General features: G+C 43.3%; 4 protein-coding genes across 14 annotated transcripts in view; 2 read left to right on the top strand and 2 right to left on the bottom strand.

Annotated features, from left to right (window-relative positions):
- Positions 1-9,998, bottom strand: part of LOC106740931 (DAZ-associated protein 2-like) — a 13,320-nt gene extending 3,322 nt beyond the window's left edge. Inside the window, exon 1 of one of the 3 annotated variants that reach the window (XM_014612415.1) lies at positions 9,858-9,998. In XM_014612415.1, the coding sequence (XP_014467901.1) occupies positions 9,858-9,873 (16 nt within the window). In that variant the 5' untranslated portion in view covers positions 9,874-9,998. The remainder of the gene's footprint in view (positions 1-9,857) is intronic. The other 2 variants (XM_014612414.1, XM_014612413.1) reach the window with 2 other exon arrangements.
- LOC106740922 (snRNA-activating protein complex subunit 1) lies at positions 7,975-13,538 on the top strand. Of its 5 annotated transcripts, none has more exons than XM_014612390.1 (7): positions 7,975-9,636; positions 10,824-10,953; positions 11,102-11,399; positions 11,632-12,062; positions 12,187-12,195; positions 12,370-12,512; positions 13,415-13,538. In XM_014612390.1, the coding sequence occupies exons 1-7, from the start codon at positions 9,351-9,353 to the stop codon at positions 13,447-13,449; spliced, it is 1,332 nt and encodes a 443-aa protein (XP_014467876.1). In that variant the 5' UTR covers positions 7,975-9,350; the 3' UTR covers positions 13,450-13,538. The 5 variants fall into 5 exon arrangements, with proteins under 5 accessions (XP_014467876.1, XP_014467877.1, XP_014467878.1 ...); XM_014612391.1 differs by lacking the exon at positions 13,415-13,538 and adding an exon at positions 13,233-13,407; XM_014612395.1 differs by lacking the exon at positions 7,975-9,636 and adding an exon at positions 10,044-10,104.
- On the bottom strand, positions 13,449-16,478 carry LOC106740923. Of its 2 annotated transcripts, none has more exons than XM_014612396.1 (7): positions 16,293-16,478; positions 15,711-15,908; positions 14,793-15,104; positions 14,547-14,671; positions 14,342-14,459; positions 13,961-14,127; positions 13,449-13,692 (listed from the first exon to the last, which is right to left on the bottom strand). In XM_014612396.1, exons 1-7 carry the CDS (start codon positions 16,452-16,454, stop codon positions 13,467-13,469), a joined length of 1,308 nt encoding a protein of 435 aa, XP_014467882.1. In that variant the 5' UTR covers positions 16,455-16,478; the 3' UTR covers positions 13,449-13,466. The 2 variants fall into 2 exon arrangements, with proteins under 2 accessions (XP_014467882.1, XP_014467883.1); XM_014612397.1 differs by having other exon boundaries at positions 15,711-15,901; positions 16,293-16,366.
- Positions 15,046-21,373, top strand: LOC106740924 (prostatic acid phosphatase-like). 4 transcript variants are annotated; one of them, XM_014612398.1, is made up of 8 exons: positions 16,555-16,642; positions 17,577-17,769; positions 18,076-18,161; positions 19,304-19,402; positions 19,480-19,719; positions 19,906-20,091; positions 20,392-20,727; positions 20,911-21,373. In XM_014612398.1, exons 2-8 carry the CDS (start codon positions 17,721-17,723, stop codon positions 21,085-21,087), a joined length of 1,173 nt encoding a protein of 390 aa, XP_014467884.1. In that variant the 5' UTR covers positions 16,555-16,642; positions 17,577-17,720; the 3' UTR covers positions 21,088-21,373. The 4 variants fall into 4 exon arrangements, with proteins under 4 accessions (XP_014467885.1, XP_014467884.1, XP_014467886.1 ...); XM_014612399.1 differs by lacking the exons at positions 16,555-16,642; positions 17,577-17,769; positions 18,076-18,161 and adding an exon at positions 15,046-15,132; XM_014612400.1 differs by lacking the exons at positions 16,555-16,642; positions 18,076-18,161 and having other exon boundaries at positions 17,685-17,769.

The raw sequence follows: 21,373 nt of genomic DNA, 5'->3' as shown, positions 1-21,373 counted from the left end.
AGGACGAGTGCCGGCGCGCCCCGACCGCGTCCCGACGCGGCGGCGAAGGGTCGATCTCGACGACGAGTCGTCGCCTCGTCCGCGTCGAACGCGGCGGAGCGCGTCGTCGGGGTCGGCAGCGCGGTTGGATCGTCTCCTCCGGCGCGGTTTTCCCGCGGATCTTTTTCTCCGGCATAAGCGTCCCTCGATATCTCAGAGGCACTGACGATCCGAAAAGCGACTCGAAAAGCGATCCGAACGAATACTTGTAAAGGCTCCCTAGTGTTCAACCACGTGAGAAAATCATTCAATGTTACCGCCTTGATTTTTAGCTTCCGCTTCTAAAGCGCCCTCGGCAAGCTTCTTAGCATGGTTTTAATCAAAGTAAGCTAGTAAGCTCGTTTGGAACAGTATAGAGAACACACAAACGCTACTTGACGGTGGTGCCACTCGAAAAGCGCACAATGCAGCGCGTAATCGTTCGCGGGAAATCGCTTTTCGCTCGAGATCGTTTTTTCTTTCCTTTTTCAAATACGAGACAGCCGCTTCGTGATAATCGCGTCGATAATTCGCTCGTTTTGACCCGCCACGACGAAGAAAGATCGTCCAACGCACCACCGATCCCCAGAGTGGTACTCCCACACCCAAGTATATCTTACACATGACATACACCGTTTTGATCAAGGTACTATTCAAAGCTCAAACAATGTTAGTCACTAAATAATGGTGAAAAGAAATAACCGAAGATATCACGCCCGTCTGTCGCCCCCCCGGGCTTTCCGCCGCCGAGCTTTTATTCCGCCCGGAACGTGAACCGCGTTGGCGCGCAGACAGGCTTCTTTGTAAAAACATTTACAAGGTGACCAACTACACGAAATATCAAAGAATGTCGACTCGACACTCGGTTTGTTCGATATATTAATTATCGATGCGTCCTATGTATTCCAAGATAACTATGGTGTATTAGTAATCACGTTCTCTCTTCTGATAATTCGTCTGTTTAAAGTCTCGTTATCGTAAAAGACGAGGAAAAAGAAACGTGCGCAATCGTCTTATTCCGTTAGCAAAATAAGACGAAGATTTTCTCGAGTGAATGATTGTAGTTTAAAAATCTTCTGTAATACACAATCTAATGATTAATATTTGTTCATAGGATTTTCAATATAGATCAAATTGAAGGAATCGACAGAAGAATGGGCCGGTAATTGAAGGCTGAGTTTGAGCAATTTTAGATGTTAGATTTTGCAACGTTCTTCGGTTTTTGGAGGAGTTGGTCACCCTGGATCACATCCTCTCGAGGATCCATCTCGAGGTCGCTAAGAAATTATCCACACGAATGGATCCACGATCGAGGAGCGGCCGAGACGAATCGCGTTCGAGAATAATTCGAAGTATCGATCGATTTCCCCGAGATTGGAGATCGCTATTTGTAAAGAGTTAATTAATTCAACGAATACGGTCGATTGATTTTAACAAACTCAAGATTTTCATCTTTCCGCTGAAACTTTCGCTAAACTTTCGTCGCTAGCTATTCTCGAAAAGCGATTCGTCGCTGAGCAACCTTTATTTCTAGAACTAAGATTTAATACGAAACCGATCTCAAAGCAAATAGCGTTACGCAATCAAGGTAGAAGCCAAATACATTCGTCTAAGAGGTCGAGCCTGAGGGATCCGCGCGTCAACTGAGAGGCGTCAACGACAAAATACTCGCTCGAATATAAGAAAAATCTTCGAGATAAATTGTTAACATCTTGAGATGTCGCCTGAGTGCTCTCTGTCTTTCCTTGGGAAGCTGGGTACTAGGACAATCGGATGGATCTGGAAAAGGAGCGTCTCGTAAGTATCTGATGTATTCGTTTGCACGAAATTCAAGTGAGGTGGATACGGAAATTTTGGTTATTAATAGTTGAAATTTTATTTTGCTAAAATAGAGAAGTGAAACGCATGGAATTTAGTAATCCTGGGAGAATCGTGTAGAGGGATTGACGAGAGGATTTGGGAAGTTGGGAACTGCATCGTTACGGATTCATCGGCTTGTCGGGCATATCGGGATCTTCAGCATCCTCTTCGGGACATTCATTCGTGACCGCACTCTGCAAGCAACCAACGTGTTAACAATTTATCCGTTTATACGATACGCTTCATCGATCGCAACCCGTCGTATCCCAACGTTACATTTCAACGTTACATTCTCGTTGCAGCTATGAACTCGAATCTCAATCTACCTGGAGAATGCGACCGTGCGTGGGACGTGACGGATAAGAGAGGCGAATCTAAGCGATAGACAGATCGTCGCAAATCCCGAGACTCGGCCGCGTTCGAGGAACAGAAAAACGACAAAACAGAGCTAAAATAAAGCCAGGAAGTAAGAAGGATAACGGTTGCTCCAAAGAGTGATGTTAAAACAAGCCCAAGTAATCGAAGGACTCGCGATGTGAGAACGACAGTCGGTCTCAGCATCATCGTTTACATTATCGTTATCATCATTATCATTATCATCGTCGTCATCGTCATTATTGTCATCGTCGTCCTCGTCATCGTCAACCGATGACGGGGCGCGATCTCACAAAGTTGAACCGAGGAGAAGGGAGACTCTCTACATTTCTCCCTTTCTCTCTCGGGGCGGTGAATGTGTAATTTATACAATGAGTATAGTGGTACGATGATTATGTATATATATATATATATAGATATATATATGTAATATTTATATATGCATATATAGCGGTGGACTATATATACATATCGGGCTCCACACATTCAAAAAGTCGTGACAAGACTCAGCAAACCACAAATTTCTGCAAATATCCAGAGATAAAGGTCAAACATGATTAAAAGTTCCTCGGAATCGTGTGTAATAAGTAAGTAGGTAAACGTCGGCGACCGGCCGCGTCGCGACGCCGCGAGACGCTCGGCCGCCTGCTTTTCTCTCTCTAGTCCTTTTAATTATCTAAATCGCGCCATGCGCCGCGCGTCGCCGCCGTCGAGAGGTCAATTATCCCCTTTCGAGTCTTTGGTTTTCTTGCGCTTTCACATAAATGTACATATATACACTGTCTAAAGTGTGCGCGAAAACGAAAGAAGCCGACAACCTGAATCTCCAGAGATCACTTTCGAAAGAAAGGAAATGAAAGGTAAAACATGGCAAAATGAAACACAGTGCGTTTTGCGAGTTACTCGCTTCAGCAACTGAAGAAATAACTCTTTCGAGAGCCGTTTAAAAGACAAAAATACATATTTCAGAATGGTGGAGATTACGGACGAAAATATGCCCGCCACAAAGAAAAAAACGAATTCCGAGGCGGAGGAGGATTTTTCGTCCTCCTGGCGACGTGCGCGCGGTTGCTCTGGCGCTGGATGGACATGTTATACTCTAACATAAACGTCAGCCCACACCAAATTGTCCATGATATGACCGAAGGCTGGTCGAACGGGCGGTGACGAGCGGTCCAACGCGGCTTCCCACACGTCTGTTTCCGCCACAAATTGCGCGATCTCGCGAGAGTTTATGGTGTCGATGATGATGCAGAAGCTACTTTACATTCTCGATTCACCCAGGTGCGAACACAGCTACCGGTCGAGGTGTAAGTCGAATGCGGAGAAAGGAAAGACACTTGCATCCACGCAGGCATGCTTTGTACCATATGAGAAGCTGACCGAAGGAAGGAAAAATTCCGGAAGCTCGAGGATCCGGACGAGAATAACTCGGCTCGAAACATCGCACGCGTTCTCTCTTTTTCTCTCTCTCTCCCTCTCTCTCGGGAATCGACGTCGCGTCATCCTAGACACCGGTCCGTCCACACATTCGCGCAGCCTTCGGTGTATTAATAAGTTATGTATCAATGTGCCACGGTGCAAACAATTATCGAATCAGTAACAACCGATTGTAATAATTAATGCTAGTACGGCTTTAATGATAAGTCGAAAAGTGTCCATAGCTCCCTTTCGTTTCGCTCTTTCTTTCTCTCTCTCTCTCTCTCTCTCTCTCTCTCTCTCCCTCGCTCTTTCTCTCTCTCTCTCTCTCTCCCCCTCTCTCACGCGCGCACTTTCTCTCTCACTCTCTCACTCTCTCTGACTTCTTCGATTTGTCCCAATGAGCAGTTCGACGCTATTCAGAGCATGATCCATTCTGATCTCGTTTTTTTGCTCGTTTCAGTCTACTCGACAACCCACGTGAAATGGCTGGCCAACGAGAGAGGCCAAGGGTGCGTCTACATTTTTTTCTTCTTTCTACCGGACGGCAGCTCATCGAAATGCTTCCGTGGAACAGGAAGTGTCCTCGGAACGAGTACGATCACCGGAGGCGCAACGAGAAAAGGATCGCCAGGAAGTCTCGAATACGCGAATTCTATGATGACAATATGGGAAACCACAGCTAAGAATACGTTATATCATTTTTTGGTATTTCCGTAAGTCCGATCGTGTAAGAGAACATAATTCGAAGAAACACGTCTTACTAATTAATCTACAGAGACGGTGGCCTACTGGTGTTACAAGCTGAAGTGTCTCGTCCACTATTTATGCGATTGGAAAATATCAAACGGATCCCGAGGGCTACAAGACAACGAGAGCGACAAGACGTAAACACCGGCGTCTCTCCCGCTTCCGGTGATCTTCGAAATAATCGCCGCGAGGGCACCCACGTCCAGTATCGACCAGCGTATCGAACGAACGCTACTTCGCTTAAGCTCACTATTAACAGTATACACGATTAACATATCTTGCCAATCATGCGCATGCAGTTCGTCGTGGCCAGGAGAACTCGTCTCGCGATTTCCCCAACGGGGGAATGTCGATCCGGCGCATTCGAAACGAGAGCGACGTGTCCACACGAGAGTACGGGTGCGCGACATGTTAATTAACACGCGAGATACACGTGGAGCGTGTAACTTATAGGCGAGAGGGAAATTTCGCGCGACGACGCCGACGAGTCTCCCGGGAAGAGCGACATCAAGGTCGTCTACGGAACTACGGTGATCACACAACAACACGACGATTCAAAACACGATTACATCAGTTCGCTCGATCCCGCCTTCCTTCGTGATCAAAGTTGGTACCGGTAAGTAAATACAAGCCGAGCGTAGGTGTTCGGGAGGGATCGAATGCGAATGAAGTAATCAATGTGGAAGGCGAAATCGTGAGAACCGGCTAAAACAGTATATCGAAAGAAAAGAAACATGCACGATTGTAGAAACAACGGCGGCGGGGCGCCGGACGACCGTCCTCTCTTCCATCGATCTCTCCCTCAATCCATTTCTCTCCGCTGTCTCTTTCTCTCTCTCTCCCTCTCTCTCTCTCTCTCCCTATCTTTTTTTACGTTCTATCAATTTGTCTCTTTCTCCGTTTCAGAAGTTGCGGAACGATCGTACCGAGACCCCTCGTCGCCGAGGAAAAAACGTTCCGAGCATGCGAACCGAGGTATAACAACTCATGGAAAAATTGAAGCTCGTTTTACTTGCACTGAGACTTACTATTGGGATGCTAAAGGGTGAACGCAATGTCACTTTTGCATTTTCGCCAGCCGCGATTGCGCAGCTCTCGCGCGCGTTCTTTATTTCTCCTTCTCTCACACACACACATACAACACACGCACACACATGATACGTGCACACGTGCACACGCTTTCTCTCTTTTTTTTTTTCCTTCGTTCTGAAGTCAACCACGCGCGCGCGAGAGCGACAAACCGCAGTCACGGCCGATGAGTGAGATTATGTCTCGTGTGATTCCACTGCTTCCACCGCTACGACGTTCAAACTACCGTAAACTCAAACTACCAAAGAATTGACCTATGATTACGACTACGATTGTCGGAAGAGGAAGTCGAGATGTCTCTTTTTTCTCTCTTTCTCTTTCTCTCTCTCTTTCTCTCTCACTCTCACTCTCTCTCTCTCTCTTTCTGTCTCTCTATATCACGTGTCTACTACGTGCAGAATGAGTGCTGCCACGAGTTTCCCTAGTCGGTCGATTAACTCCGTCAACTTGGAACTTTCTTGTCTTTTTGTTCTTATTCTTTTCTCGATTAAATCTATGTGTAGCGCGACGATGTTCGGGAAACTTGTGGCGTGGCTCGAAGCGACATGCACTATTTGTTAAAAGTGAGCTGGCAAGTTCCTAATGAAGTAAAAGTATCGTCAAAATAGTATGCCGAGCTTAGATACAGCATTCGTGTCTAGCCGCTGTGTTGGCGCGTGCACGTGCGCACAGCTCGATTTGCGAATTGGTTATCGTCGTAATTTGCGTTAAAAAAAAATAAAGATTAGAATTAGAACGGAAATCGAGAATCAAATCGAATGTGACGCGAATCGTTGATATGTTAACGATGAGGAATTCTTCAAGATGTTTAGGAGAAAAGATTTCTCGCTCTGATTATTCTTGCGTAAGCATATGAGATCAATAGAAAGCGACATATTATTTGGCGGATCTAAGTTAAAGTATCTGCTTTCATCGCGTGCACAATGGTGTGCGTTTTGATTCGAGAAATCTTACGGATTCATAATTGCACCGTATTGCTCGATCTTATTCTTAGACAGCAAAGTTACCTTTTGACACGTTACCGTTATTAGCAAGGATAAACTTATGTCGTCACGGAAGCAGAAATACATGAGATATATCGACCCGCAACTGTATAGAGTGCACGAGCGTGCGGCCGCGCGCGCGCGAACACGTCGGGCATAGAATAATAAAGAAAAAAAAAAAAAAGGAAAGATAGTAAAAGAACAATGAGTAAAGCAATCAGCCAATACCACGAAGTTCCAGTACGAAATATTGTTACACCCATATCAATATCTTACGACCATATTGATTTGGATATATAGCGACCGGCGTCTCCGATTCCCAAAAAGCGACCGGTCGAACGGCGCGAACGCGTCACACGGCGTTCGCGGTCGCGAGAGTGGGAAAACCGATTCGAATCGCTCGCTTGCGCACGCGCGCCTTCTCCGCGTTAAGTTTTCGCACGGTGTGTTCGATAGTTTTTTTTTTATATTTCGATTTCAAATTTGGCGCTTTGGCTTCGTGTGTTTTTTTCTCTTGCGTTTCCTCTCCGAGGAAACGTGTTGTTTTTTTCTCTCCCAACGATCGTTCGATGCCGTTCGAAGTCACCGTTTTCGAAGGGAATTTCCCGAAACGATGCGAAGTTTCACGCGGAGAACCTGGTAGCTTTAGCACGGCCACGTGGAAGTCACGCGACTCACGACTTGAGCGTGGCGCGTTTCCGGTTTCGAATCGGGAGACGCCTGGTGCGTTCTATATCTTTACGTACATTGAGGCTAGAGAAAAGCCAGCGATCGCTTCTAATCCCGTTGAAACTTGTTACTCATCTTTCACGAGCTGTAACGCTTCGCGTTCCGATTTATGCGTCGCCGATTCGGAAATCTACGAAGGATCTACGGACTCGCTTTCACGGAAGTCTAAGGAAGCAGAAGTATAAACACTTATGCGAATGCAAAATTTCAGATGGGTTCCCCGAAGTCTCGGGACTCCGAGATCCAAACGCTAAACGATACAGTCAATATGTGGGACTAACAGAGCTGAATTTTACGTATCACGCATGGGCCAGTGTGGGATCTGCGAAGCAGCAGTTCCGGAAGTGTGGAATCGAGTTATCAATACAGGCCCATAGATCCCTCTGAGCGTTAGCAGATTCTCTTCACCTTCTACACTTTGCCTTCGCCAGGTGCAAATGCACTCGAGCAACGAGACAGTGGACTTTAGAAGCGACCGGGATGGCTTGCCACGTAGCCTCAACATATTCAGGTGGTATACATATTTATATAATATATATATATGTGTGTATATACGTAATATATGTTGGTATAAACACGTAGTGAGTTAAGGTAATATATAGAGTAAGGTGAGATTAGATACGTGGCTTAGGCTGCGCCGGTCTCCGGAGCTCCACCTACTGACTGGGATCAAATCGTCTTTGTAATGGTCCGCTGCAAACATATTGACAGCCAAACTGTAGGCACTATCCCTCCGCTCAAGCTGCTACACCGCCAAAGGTATAATAAATGGTAGCAGATTCGCAGCAGTATAACAGTGTCTTCGCATGTTCTTACTAACAGTATTATATGGAGTTTAAGGAGCGCATCGGCTCTCCATTAACAGGCTAAGCTTTACGTATCCTTAACACACTGCGCTCTGCAGGAGCGCAGCACCTGCTTTGGGGACAGACTTGGTAATGAAACGTCGCACTAGAGCTCGACTGCTCTTAACGGCACTTACATGGAAGAATATACTTTCTCTCTTTCTCTCTCTCTATCTCTCACTCACTCACTCACTCACCCTCTCATCCTCTCTCACCCTCTCTTTCTTACTCGCCAGAGCTGTTCCACGGGTGTCTCGGATCTACTGCGCTCTGCTGTGTTGTGCAGATAGTAACTGAGCAGATCCGTGACACCTGGAGCAGCTTGAGCGTACAGTCAGACACTTAAGTGAACTCGGTCGCTTTGACCCCGCAGTGTCTATTCGATCGTAATCAGGTAGCGCGAAAAACCGTTTGCCAAACCGTACGTGATACTCAGTTAAACGCTCTACGAGCCCTTCTATTGTCAGACTTTTTCACACAGAGACATTTGCGCATTCTCATTCGTAACCGGCCCCCTGCATCTGTAAGAATACGGCTGAGTAATACCAAGAGATGACCTCCGGAGAGTATGTACAACCGAGAAACAAACAAAGACACCAGAGTGGCTCCGTATCCTTTGAATTTCCACTGAACGATTCAATCAAAACTTGTATTTCGACACCAAACATGTGTGTTCGCAGAGAAAAGGTTCATTGTTGTGTGTTTCAAGTCAGTGAGTTGTTGTACTCCAAGAAAGTAATATTAATATGTATGTTATAAGTATACATATGTATGCATTATTGGAGCGCAAGTTCCATCATTGCATACATATTTACCAAAGAAAGGGGAGGAAAACTAAGTACACGACTATGAGAATGCATTCAAGGTCGCATCATTATTGAGATTGAAAGGATTCAAATATTTGATAAAGATATTTGTAACTTAAAAGAGGTTGGAGAGAGTCACTTGAGGTGACTCAAGACGTTGGACCAAAAATTACAAAAGACTGGAACTCTCCAGAATATGTAGAAAAGAAATGGGGAGTAGAAATGCATAAGGATTCCAAGATCCGATGGTCCAGTTGGTCCTAGAAGGATTTAAAAACATAAGCGCATGGAAAATATCCGCAATCTCGCGAGGGAAATCGGGGAATACACGAGAGTCCGCCGAGGACCTTGGTGGTGAATAACTGCGACGAGAATTCGAAGCAGACTCGGCGAAAAAAAGTTGACGAGAATATAGAGGAAGGGGGAGAGGGGGGGCAGCGAGAGCGACAATTTGCAAATTCGACGCACGGGCCGATATGAGACGTAACGAAATTCTCTCTCTTTTGTCGCGGGGGAAAAAGAGAGAAAGAGAACGAGCGAGTCTCCGGAGGCCATTTTGTATTCCCAGCGCGATGCGCGGTATTGATTTGTCCTGTCAACTCGGGCCAGGTACTCGGAGCGGCCCGGGTGCCGACGCCCGGGGCTCCGGCGCGCGAGCAGCGAGCGACGGCGCGCCGCGTCGCATCGTGTGCACCAGGAGTCGCGTCGACGCCGGCGGCGTCACTTCGGGTGACGGCCGTGAGTCGCGTCGAGTGACAAGTGGTGAGGCACGGCTTATCTTAACGAGCGCACGCGTGTGTATTACGTGTATGTGTGTGTAGTGTAGAGTATGTCCCCCGTGTATATACGTGCACGCGCGTTTCCTGGTGTATATGTGCGCCTATGTATGTGTATGTGTATGTTTCCCTCTCTCTCTCTGGGGTCTGTCGGTGTACATTACACGCAACTGAACGGTAACGCGCGTGATTACGTCGTATAATTACCTTTCTTGTCGGTCATTATTGCTTAAAGTTTCACAATTTTACTAAAAAAAAGTGGTACGTTATTCCTAATTAAATCACCGATTCGAGTCTCGCAACACTGTTCGGCCGACGGGAACGGCTGTGACACTTGACAGACACTAGCGCCGTTTATTGAGCGTGTCCGCGGTGACGGCGCGGCGGCGCCGCGCGCTGCTGCCCGCCTCGCACTTCGATTGGGTCTTAGCTCCGCCAATCAGACCGCTCGAAGGTAAAGGTGGCTTCTCAGCGTTTTTGAGCTTCGTGCGCGTAGAACTGCGCAGTTCCCTGGAGCCCTGTCGAGAAATTGAAACTCGACCAATCAGGATCGAGCAAAATTGATCTGACTAGTCGAATTCTAATTTACTTCTTGCATTTCTCAATTCGCAATGCACATTCTGATACGAACTTTAAAGATCGGGTGTTTGAAATGTCGATTGGTCAGTTCTTTTCAATAGTACAACTAAAAAGAACAGGCTAGATATTTACTCATTGAGGATGCGTCGTATGACAAGTTTGTCGGATGTGCCGATTGGCTGTCGGATAGAGAATTTCTAGAGTCCCTAACATTTTCTCTAGATGTCTTTGAAACATCGATGATTTTGCAAATCATAGTGTAAAATATACGGTGCATATCGTTCCTATCGTTCGTGCCGCAAAGTAGCCGGTTAAGTACGGTCAAATACTGTTGATTAATAGCATTTTTGATATTCGTAATTAAGCAGCACGACATGTCGAATAAAAGCATGGAATCGCAGCGTAAGTAATCACTCAGAAACGAGCGTTAAGATTTTTACAAAAATCTGTAAATGTATATTGTATGTAATCGTTGGTATTTGAAATGTACTACTGATATAAAGTATGTGACATTGTGCCTTGTGTCTCATAGACACACTGCAACGTTTCTAACAAGAAATTATATTGTTATGATATTTTCATATTCATTAATAGGAAAACGTTTGATGAATGCCTTCCAGTATGATTGTCAGACATTGTTAACACGTTTCGAGTTAACTTACAACACTCACTTTCAAAACTTCTGTGAGATTTGGAGAGAAATGCAGTTCTCATTGATATTTGAGTAAGTACTTAACTCTTTTGTATATGAAAGAAAGAACCAAGACAGTATAAAGTTCTTCTTCACGAAGATCTTTTTTAAGATTTAATACAAAATGTTAAAATATTATAAGTCTACTAGGGAATAATTAATAAAAATTATAAACTCGCAGTTGCCAGTCCTCTGAAGTAACCCTGAGAATCTTTTGTGAAAATGCTCTCCATGTAACAAAGCAATTTCTGATCAAAGCATCGAGCCTGAAAGAACGTATTGGCGCTCTGTATCTTATGTACAGTGTATATTACATGCTGCAAAAAAATGATTTAAAGATTAGAATGACCTTCTCAGATTGGGAATGTTTAATGAATCTGCATCAGCAGATTAAGGTGGAACAGTATCTCGATGCTAACTATATTTTGTGTAAACTAATTGTCGATCGTGCATTTATCCATTGCTTTAGTGACAGTGAGGTATGTATCTGCTACTTAACTTTTCAAGCTACTAATATTAAATTGCAGCAGTTTTATTGATTGAAATGCCAGTAATTATTAAATTGTATATAAGTAAAACAATAATGTATAAATACAACAAATAATTTCTGACTTAACTTTGAACATATAATTTATTGACATACAATTTTATCAAGAAATACACTCTGCATAACCATCTGATAAGAAAATTTTCTCGCATTTATACTCACAGTTTGGTATAAATAAGCACTACCAAAAGAGCAAGACACAATCTATGTTGGATTATAGCTTATCGCCAAAGATTAAAGAACTAGCAGCACCAGGAAAGTTGCTCTCGACAATCAGTCATTTAAGCAAGATATACACAGAGAAGAAGCATATTCTCCTCAGTGAGCAGGAAATCTCCAGTGTGCAATTGTACGATGCAAATATGGCGGATAATATCATCGATAGCATTCGTACGATGCAATCTCAGAATAGAATATTTTCACAAAATATTAGCGAGGATAATAATGATGAATCGCCAGCGTTAATGCCAGCGTCAGCATTAGCGTCAACATCAGAGGCAGCATTAGCGTCAACATCAGAGTCAGCGCCAACGTCATCATTGTCTGTATTAATGTCAACATCTAATAACCAGAGCAGTCAAAAAATTAAAAAACGGTGAGTAATTTTCCTAGAATGTCAAAATATCCTGTGATAGTATATATATATTAGGATTTATATAGAAAAGATAATATAGAATAAAACTAATTTTGCATATTTTCTTTGTGTAAAAATGGATTAGAAGAAACAAGTACGTACAGTAACACCAGTTTTTTGACATAGTATATAAGTTTTCTTATGTGTATAACACAGTTGCTTTGAGTATTCATTTATTATTTATTTTTATCTCCTTATTGTGTTGTAAACTATGACTGTGCGAGTTTTCCTAGCCTAGAATTTATCCGTTGTAATATTAATTTTTCAGGAACGTCCAACGTCGGAAGAAACTAATCCTGGCCAAGATTGGTAGTGCGTTTGAAACAGCGCTAAGATCGGAGTCCGAAGATTCTTCCGAAGAAGAAGTGCATATGGAAATTGATTCAGATACTAGTGCAGATCCTTTGGAAGGTGTGTGAAGAAAGTTTATTATTGTTTTAGAGAACGACGCATGAGATTATAACTTCAAAGTAACGATAATAGGTGAAAAACAATTGATAATGAAAATTGTAATCTTTTTTTTATTCGACAGTTTTGAACTGAAATTTGTGGGGTCAAATTTTGGTTCACAACTGTCCTACTGTAAAATGATAAATCATAGTTAATGGTGGTAAAAATGTTAACAGTAAAAAGTATATAAAAATATATGTACATGGTTTTTCATAAGAAATCTCATATTTTATTGTAAAAACATGCGGTGCCACGGGAATCATAATAATCAAATGTTAATTTTGCGTGAAAAAGTGCTGTACTCGACTGAATCTTTCATCGAGGCACACTAGATCAGCATCAGAGCAATTCAATTCAATTGCTAAAGCAATGAAATTCTAGTAAATTCACAAACGCAGATACACACGCACGTGTTAAAGTTCAAGTTAAAGTTCAATGTAACAGCGGTTTAATTCACTTCTTCAAGAACTCTTCAAGAAAGCAATTCAGTTACCTCATTTGCTGGATTTATCCTTTCAAATTTTGAAAAAAAAAAAGAAAAATGAGGTAATCTGCTGTTTCACACTGAACCCTTCAATTTCATTCCAAGTCACTAAACTGTGCTACGCATTTTTGACAAGTTTCTTCTCTATGAAACACGCAAATACACGGTAGCAGTGATCGACATTGTTTCTCTCGCAGATCTGCGGGAGATTGTTGAAATTACCTCAAATTGAGAGGATCGCACGCGGAAAGTGAGCGAGTTTTTAAGACCTTCAAAATCCTACAGGATCCCCGACTTCGAATATCATTCGAAATGAGCCTCGTAGATTCGCTTACGGTGATATCGCCAGCATTGATCGTTCGTCAATGTTCTTTCGCAGGGCAAAAAGAAACCCCAGCGATCACGAATCACTGAGTCCACGAGGCTCTCTTCTAATACACCTTCAACTGGTTATTGTCGTCGAAGCCGGCGCTGTGCCCCGCGTTCCTCACGATAAAACTGGTGCCGTCGTAGTGCATGCGACGTTCGCCACGACGCACGAACAGATGCGACGTTTGGCCCAAGGAAGCGGTGCAGTGTAGGAAGGGCGTCGTCAAAGACGCCGTACCGTTGCTGGGCGATGTGCGCAGTTGGTATTTGTTGCTGTTTCGTGCAATCCTGTTGTACGACAGATTTATTTGAAATGGTTCGAATCGTGGATGAAATCGGAGGATCTTTCAGTACTATAACTTCATATCGCAATTTCTCTCAACGCGAAAGGACGTAAGTGTTGTCCACTCATATACCGTTAAAAATGTCTCGGAACTTGGAAAATGCTGATCCGTTTTTCTTTCGTCGGGCTTTCACTCATCAATGATACCGTTTGATTGATCTTTGATTCGGAAATTTCTAGAAATAATAAGGAGCGAAACGCGAATACACGGACCTAACGAGACCGTCGGGAGTTTGGGACACTCTGACGTTGTTGATAATCCAATTCTCAACTCCTTCCTCCGTTTGCCAGTACTCAGCCGTACTGAGATGCGCCGCGGCTTCCTGCAGCCACGCCGGTCCGTGACGGGAGCCCGTGTAGAAGACGTTCAGCGAGAAGTCCTGCGAGTTCAAAGTCCGCGGTAAGTCTAGCGCAAGTCAAAGGCGTTTTTCCACCTGATCGCTCGATCGGGAAATATTTCGTTAAGTTTCCCATTGAAAGGATCCGTACGATCATGCGAAAAGTCGAAAGATACGAGCGACCGAACACTCGAGTATCGGTAAATCCGGACGGGATTTACAGTCCTAGTTTGAGAGCACGTGTTAATCTGAAAACCTGGCTCATGTCCGAGAAGGAATCTGTGGTGGTCCTGGTCCCAGCCGTGTCTACGAGGTAAACGAGCGCGCACTGCTCCGACGTGAAACTGACCCCCTTGTACCACATCTTCGCGTACCTGGGGGAGGGGGGAAGGGAAAAAGCAAGTCGGTCGAAATGAACGCGAATTGCTCGAGAGAGCGCCGGGAGAATCTAAAGGACTAACTTGTTGTTGCCGTGACTGTCGTGCGCGACGATCTCCACCCGTGACCCGTATTGATATATCCTACCGTTCGGATGCAGCAAGGCCGCGTCCGCTCCGCGGCCACTCAGCGACAGGACTATGTTATTCTACGAGATACGAGACTTACATTTAAATTCGATCGATTTGCATAGCGATATCTCGCGTACTCCCTCCACGAGGGAGATTCTCCACGTTGATATTACGAAATGTCTCTTTGCAGAGGATCACCTTGAAGTTGATGACCCTAACGGCACGGTCGACGGTCAGGTCTACGCGTATCCTGTTGTGCAGTCGTAAAGATATGGTGCCGTGGGGGGTTGCAACGACGCCGCCCACGCTGGCGTCAGCGGCGTCATGCTCCCTCCAATTCTCCGTGTAGATGGAGGCCTCCTCGGTCGCATAATAAGGCCCGCCCGCGATCGACTTCCTGGCCTGCCGCCAGATCGCAGCTGACCCCGAATACGCCGAAGTCGCTGTGCCACCCAGACCGCTCCATTGGTCCGCCGGAGGTTCGAAGTATTTGGACAGCTCGCCGTATCGCTGACAAGATCGTTCGGAGAGAAGAAAGGTCAGTCGTCACAGATACAAAGTAACGCGATAACGAATCTCTACTTATATCGTACAAATAGCAACGGATATATGTATTCAACGCCTTTCAGAAATTCCATACAATTTTACGATTTTAACGTTTTCAATATCCTTCCCGTACTTTGTAATTGTAATTATATGCGCGTATGTGTGCGTTGCGCGCATTAATAGAGTTTTTTTATCCGTACATTTTTATTCGTAGGAAATTATATAAATATTAGAGCGCAAGAAACACGAAACTTTGAAGTGCTACACCACTTGTTACAGTATTTAAAATTTTAGAATATTATGCATGTTATGAATATTATGAAAAATGAATGTATGACTCATGAGTCACACGTGTTCACTTTTTACGACTTCCTATATCTTGACTGATGTTTATCCCTCAAACTAATGTGAGGAGTTTGAAGCTATCTTTCTCAAGTATCTACTTGAATTTTTTTTTTATTGTGTCGTTATCTTAGTGTTTGCGTAAACTGGTTGTAAAACTGTCTCCTCCAGGTTTAAAATAAGATAAAAATAAATTAGTGTCAGAAGATAAAGTTTAAGACATGGTACTTGAAAGTTGGCATCTTCTGGTTGAGGATGATAATTATGCGCGGTATAGAGAGATCGGGGTCGCATGGCTGTAGTTGAACTGGTTTGATTCGGTATTGTTGTCATCGAGTACGATGGTGTCGTCGTCATCGCCGGCAGGACGAAAGACTTGTGTATTTCTTTCCGGAATTCAGCGCATACATTCGTCATTCCTTTCACCTCGAAAAATATAAAAATAGTCGAAGTATAAACAAGGCCAATTAAAGTTTCTTCTTCATTGCAGCCATCTTTGTCAATGGCTTTCAAAAGCAAGGAAACAAGCCCAAAATTCGCGCGAAATACGATGAATCAAAAGAATACGTTTGCGAGATGACACTCGTGATTCGAAGAATTTTGAACGTGCATTTTCTCGCTTCTGACATCATCGAACAAAACGACCGCAGCGAGAACCTTTTAACGTTCCTCTTCAAGAATTCAATTTCGAGAGGAATCGATCTTAAAGTTAAAAAATATCCGAGCTTCTAACTTAGATCCCGGTGGAAATGATAACGACTCATTGCAGATGAAATAGCAAACGGGAGGAAAGTTTGCGTGGAAACGCACTTTGGTATCGCCGGCGGCGTTCCTTGGTTTCTTGCGCCGGGACTTCCGGTGCTTAGTGACCGCCGCTTGGCCAGCCTCGCCTGCGTGATCCACGGCTGAAGCGATTTCGGGCTCCCGGGGGACGAGAACGCGCGTCTCAGCGCCGCGACTATTCGCTCGCATGGAGCCTCGGTATAAAACGGAAACTGACACGACGACAGGCCTACGTCGTGCCAACAAGCAAGCGTCTCGCTTTCTCGTTCCTCGTTGTCCTGGTGATTCGCCAAAAGACAACTGATGGTCTGACGGTGCCCTCGCGGCCAACGTTGATCCTCCGATTTATCGATCTTCACTTGACGATTCGAATCGCGGTAGATATTCCATCGAAAATCGAATATGTATTATAAAACGAAGTTGCTTTTTACAAGGCAGGTTCGCTCGCTAAGTATCTGACGTTTTATCCAGTTATGGTATTTAATCCTAGGTGATATTACATACGCAACGTTCAGTTGTTATCGAGTCGATGTTTTTATTATTTTTTTTTTCATGGACATCGTCGTCATTGCCAAGCTCGCAATTTATTCAGCTGCACATTCCACGATAACAGCAATCCGGAGTATACACACAACATGCCACTTTTACATCATAGAAATTCTTTTCGTACGTTAAATGCCGTGTGTTTCGCGCTCCAAGTGAACAAATTCTCCTTCTGTGTTATCACTTGTCTTCGCTCTTGCAGCTTCGCTTCTCACGAGGACACGCTTGTCATACGTAATCACGTGAATCTCTGACAGGATTAGGAATTGTTTTGCAGATTAAGACGAACGCTCGCATGACGTATGAAATGACGTAAGAACGATAAAACCTGCTGTGAAAAATTAAGACAATTGAAAAAAAAGAAAAATATCCAAGTAATTTCGCGTTGCATCTGCATTGTGATTCCCCGTTGTTCCGGAGTTCAAATCACTGACACATTTACCGAGTCTTTTTTTTTTCAATATACACGGTGTTGCGATACTCTGTACGTCGTTGCATAATTGTTTTCTTTTGCGTAACGTGAAATTACAGCAGCAATTATTAAAGCGCCTGCACAGCCTACAGATAGCTTTGTTACGAGGAAAACGCAGAGAAAAACTGTGAGAGGAAAACAAGGGGGGAGAGAGAGAGAGAGAGAGAGGCAAAGATGAGGAAAATTCTTGTGATAAGTTTTAATTTGTCAAGCGACCTCATACCGACGATAATACGCGTTACAATAAACATCGAGGAACTTTTGCAAATACTTAATACGAGTCGCTTTTTTTGCAGAGTGGGGATGCGCGACTTTATCTGTGCGCACGTGTTGCGGAGTCTCTCAGTACATGATCGCGTACACATCTCCACGTGCTCTCTCCAGTTAATGCCGCTCTATTTGCGAGCCAATCGATCTTCCTGGTCCGCGATTAATTCGAAATGATCCTTCCGGCTCTGCGTCTGCTCGCGCTGCTCACAGTGGCGTTAGGTAAACGCTCTCTCTTCTTTCTTTTTCCAAGAACTGTGTTAACTTGGCATTTCTATCGAGTTCATTCCGGCAATATTTTTCCACAAACCGATGTTAGACCGGTTGTTAATGAGATGCGGTTTTATATAGTTAATCGCGGCGATGCGTAATGCGTGTGTCTCGCGCGATTTCCACTCGATGATTGTATATTTGAACGGTGTGTAGTGAATGGAGCTTATATTAATATTATTTTATTATTATTTTCCTCGTGCCTTCACAATAATTTCGTTTTTTTTTTTTTTGATAATTAGAATCTTCGCGTTTTAGGAATGCCACTGTCCTCCGAGGTTACGGAAAAAAAAGACCCGGCAAAGCGTGAAACGAAAAAGGACACTTTGCGGCTTGTCACAGTGGTATATACATGTATTAGATTCTTATAAAAGTTTCATCGGTATCTTTGGTATCTGGAGACTGACGAAACTTTCACAGATAATTAAGAAACGAGAACGGAGCTAAGTGCCAGTATGATTTCAAGATAAATGATATTTTTCTCATATGTAATGTACACAATGGCTCGTATTTAAAACGCGGTTATAACGATGTTAGCGCGCTAATGTATGTAAAATACGTCATAGCTAACACTAAAGTCAAGAGATATCAGTATTGTCAGTATCGCTTACATTGTAAACGTAATAACAACAATATTATGTTAGAAAAAATCGATAATTTTGCTTATTTATAGCAAAATGTCTACTCATTGTTGATAAGTTAACTCGTTGGCGCGCTAACATCGTTAAATAAGCGCGTTCAGAATACGGGCCAATGTATGTTTCTGTCATTGGGACTTCGTTTTATTTTTTTTTCTTCATACTTAAACACTTAACTCCGGTTTTATTTCACTTTTCTAATTTAATATTCTTTAATTGTGATTAATATACATACATGTATCGTCATAAGGTATTCCTTAAGGTCATTCCACATTAAAATTAATATTTATTCCCACGTTAAGGATAAGTTATATCAGCACTTTTAACTATTTACAGTGAGATAATTTTTGCTCTGGATCGATTCAATTCTTCATAAATTTTCCCTCAATATTGATTAATGTCAAATAAGATTGGTGTGTGTATATTTTTAGCAGGCAAAGAAAAGAGACCTAAACAAGATCCGAGCACCTCTCCCATCACGTCTCATCAATTCATACCGCCTCATAGTCATTATCTTCAAAGCCAGTGACTCCTATTGTAAAGTCGGACGAACGGTTAAATTGTATTTGCGTCGACATTAACGTTATCAGGGGAATAAACAATCCTCTGTACGTATTTTCATTACTTCAATCCTATTTAGAAAAAGCGACCTAGATTTTTTTTATCGTTAAATCAGTTGGTCAAACAAAATCTCTCATTTATCGGACGTATATATTTTACACGTTATCGAGCCACGTCACAATTGCATTGCGGTTTATCGCCTACATACAATGCAATCTAAGAGTTTGATTTATACTCCATGGAACGAAATTAACGTCACGTGATGTGTGAAATCTTTCTGCTTGTAGGTAATGAGACATGGCGATAGAGCACCCGCCGACACCTATCCAAACGATCCTTATATCAAGGACCCCATGGAACCTTACGGCTGGGGTCAACTGACAAATGTAAATCTCGCTTCCTTCTTTTCCTCGAACGGAGTTCACTTTGTGACGACGAATTTAATCGCCATTAATTGAGACAGGAAGGAAGAAGAAATCAATATAATCAAGGGCTGTTTCTGCGAGAATGTTACAACAATTTCCTGGGACCCTCTTACAGTCCCAATATATTCCATTTACAAAGCACCTTTGTGGATCGTGCAAAAATGTCAGCCCAGCTGGAGGCTGCCGGTTTGTGGAAGCCTAACAAGGAACAATTGTTCAAATCCGATCTACCTTGGCAGCCGGTCACGCTGTTTTACCAGAAACAGTCAGAAGACACGGTAAAGCATTTCTATAAACATATCTGTCTAGACGATCCGATATCGTTGAAGATGTATCACTGCATGAGAATAAATCATGTATTATGACGATCGTCTCTGATGTCATGATTCGATATAGCTACGACGAGTGGAGATGGGGGATTTCTTTTTTACCGAAATATTGTAAATATTCTGTGTACCTTCCAGCTTATGTTAGTGTGGAACACGTGTCCGAAGTATACCCAGCTACGCAGCTCAGTGAACGACTTGCCAGAAGTCCGAAAAGTTTACGAGAATAATAAACTATTGTTCGAGGAGCTCACGGCTTTAACGGGCATGCCAATTACGGATGCCGACGGTGTTAGTTCGCTCTACGCCACTTTGGCAGCGGAGGTTTGTACAGGATAGCACTTGAAATCGTTATCGGAATCGTCATCGATCTAGCTCATTTCTTTGATTGTGCTCTGATTAAGTTCTAGTCATTTATATAAGTAATTTCAATTATACTAATAATTATACAAATTCTACTACACATTTTATAATTACTATTCACCTGTTAGTGCATTTCAGTCTTTTTAAAAATATATACGAACCACACTGTCAACCTAAATAATAGCCAATTCCGTGATTGTAGTTTCACAAGCTCTTTTCAATTTGTTAGTCGTTAGTTGTGCAATTATATTACTGTTACAGAAAGGAATGAACTTGTCTCAGCCGGAGTGGACGATGGATTATTATCCTGATAAGCTAATACCTCTGACCTTGTACTCACTGCAATTTAACACACACAACGATGACTTCCGCAGATTGAAGGGCGGTCCCATGGTGAAAAAGATCATCGACGACATGTTGGCAAAGAGAGAGGGCACTCTGCGGCCTGAGGAGAGGAAGATGTTCATGTTCGTTGGCCACGATAACACTGTCGTCGATTTGTTGAATACTATATACATTTGGCACAATCAATTACCGCATTATAACATCATGATTATGATAGAACTGCACGAAGACGAATATGAATGGAACGTTCAGGTAAGCGATTCAGGCTTCCTCGATCAATTTTCTAAGTGGTGCAGTCACTAATATCGAACGTTCCGCACCTTGCGATTTCAATGACGGATTTGCCGGCTAATTCTTCGGTTCGATTTTCCATCGGCGAAATTATCGACTTCTCCGGTAAAATCGTGAGTGATCGACCCTTGAATACTCGTGTAGATATTTCTACGGAATACGACAGCCCACGAGCCGTACCCGTTGACGATACCTGGATGTACCACTGTGTGTCCTCTCGACCAATTTGTTGAGATACTTAAGCCGGTAACACCAGACAATTGGGAGGAAGAATGCAAGGTCGACGGCAACTACGTTACACCATCCGCGCCACTTCCGTAGAAATGATAGAGATCGTTACTTCTCATAAAAATGACATATCGCCCGTGTCATCATTTGTGTATAATTTTTTTCCTGTATAATTTTATTATTATAATCACATTGTAAATAATTATTTACATCGTTAATGTTTGCGACATTGACTTTCGTTATGTATAAACTGCCGGGCCTGGTGTCTAAAGAATTCAAAGTATCTCCTCTAAAAGATCAAAATTAGTCGAGATCTTGAAATTCTGCGCTGTACGTAAACAACAAAATTTCGAAATAAAAGAACTTGTCCATTATCCAA

This window comes from Dinoponera quadriceps, unplaced genomic scaffold (assembly GCF_001313825.1).
Source record: "Dinoponera quadriceps isolate SergipeBrazil2010 unplaced genomic scaffold, ASM131382v1 scaffold397, whole genome shotgun sequence".
NCBI classification, from domain to species: Eukaryota; Metazoa; Arthropoda; class Insecta; order Hymenoptera; family Formicidae; genus Dinoponera; species Dinoponera quadriceps.
The sequence above is the reverse complement of the archived record's forward strand: the minus strand, read 5'-3'. Positions and strand labels throughout refer to the sequence as shown.

Excerpts from the sequence above, each read along its gene's own strand:
- LOC106740922 (XM_014612390.1), top strand. The coding sequence starts at position 9,351 with ATGAGACGTAACGAAATTCTCTCTCTTTTGTCGCGGGGGAAAAAGAGA. Across the intron at positions 10,954-11,101 it reads CAGTTCTCATTGATATTTGA|TTGCCAGTCCTCTGAAGTAA; the intron begins GTAAGTACTTAA and ends ATAAACTCGCAG. Across the intron at positions 12,513-13,414 it reads TAGTGCAGATCCTTTGGAAG|GGCAAAAAGAAACCCCAGCG; the intron begins GTGTGTGAAGAA and ends GTTCTTTCGCAG.
- LOC106740924 (XM_014612398.1), top strand. The coding sequence starts at position 17,721 with ATGATCCTTCCGGCTCTGCGTCTGCTCGCGCTGCTCACAGTGGCGTTA. Across the intron at positions 19,403-19,479 it reads GCTGGGGTCAACTGACAAAT|GAAGGAAGAAGAAATCAATA; the intron begins GTAAATCTCGCT and ends TAATTGAGACAG. Across the intron at positions 19,720-19,905 it reads AGAAACAGTCAGAAGACACG|CTTATGTTAGTGTGGAACAC; the intron begins GTAAAGCATTTC and ends TGTACCTTCCAG.
- LOC106740923 (XM_014612396.1), bottom strand. The coding sequence starts at position 16,454 with ATGCGAGCGAATAGTCGCGGCGCTGAGACGCGCGTTCTCGTCCCCCGG. Across the intron at positions 15,909-16,292 it reads ACGCCGCCGGCGATACCAAA|GTGAAAGGAATGACGAATGT; the intron begins GTGCGTTTCCAC and ends ATATTTTTCGAG. Across the intron at positions 14,128-14,341 it reads CCTTCTCGGACATGAGCCAG|GACTTCTCGCTGAACGTCTT; the intron begins GTTTTCAGATTA and ends TTGAACTCGCAG.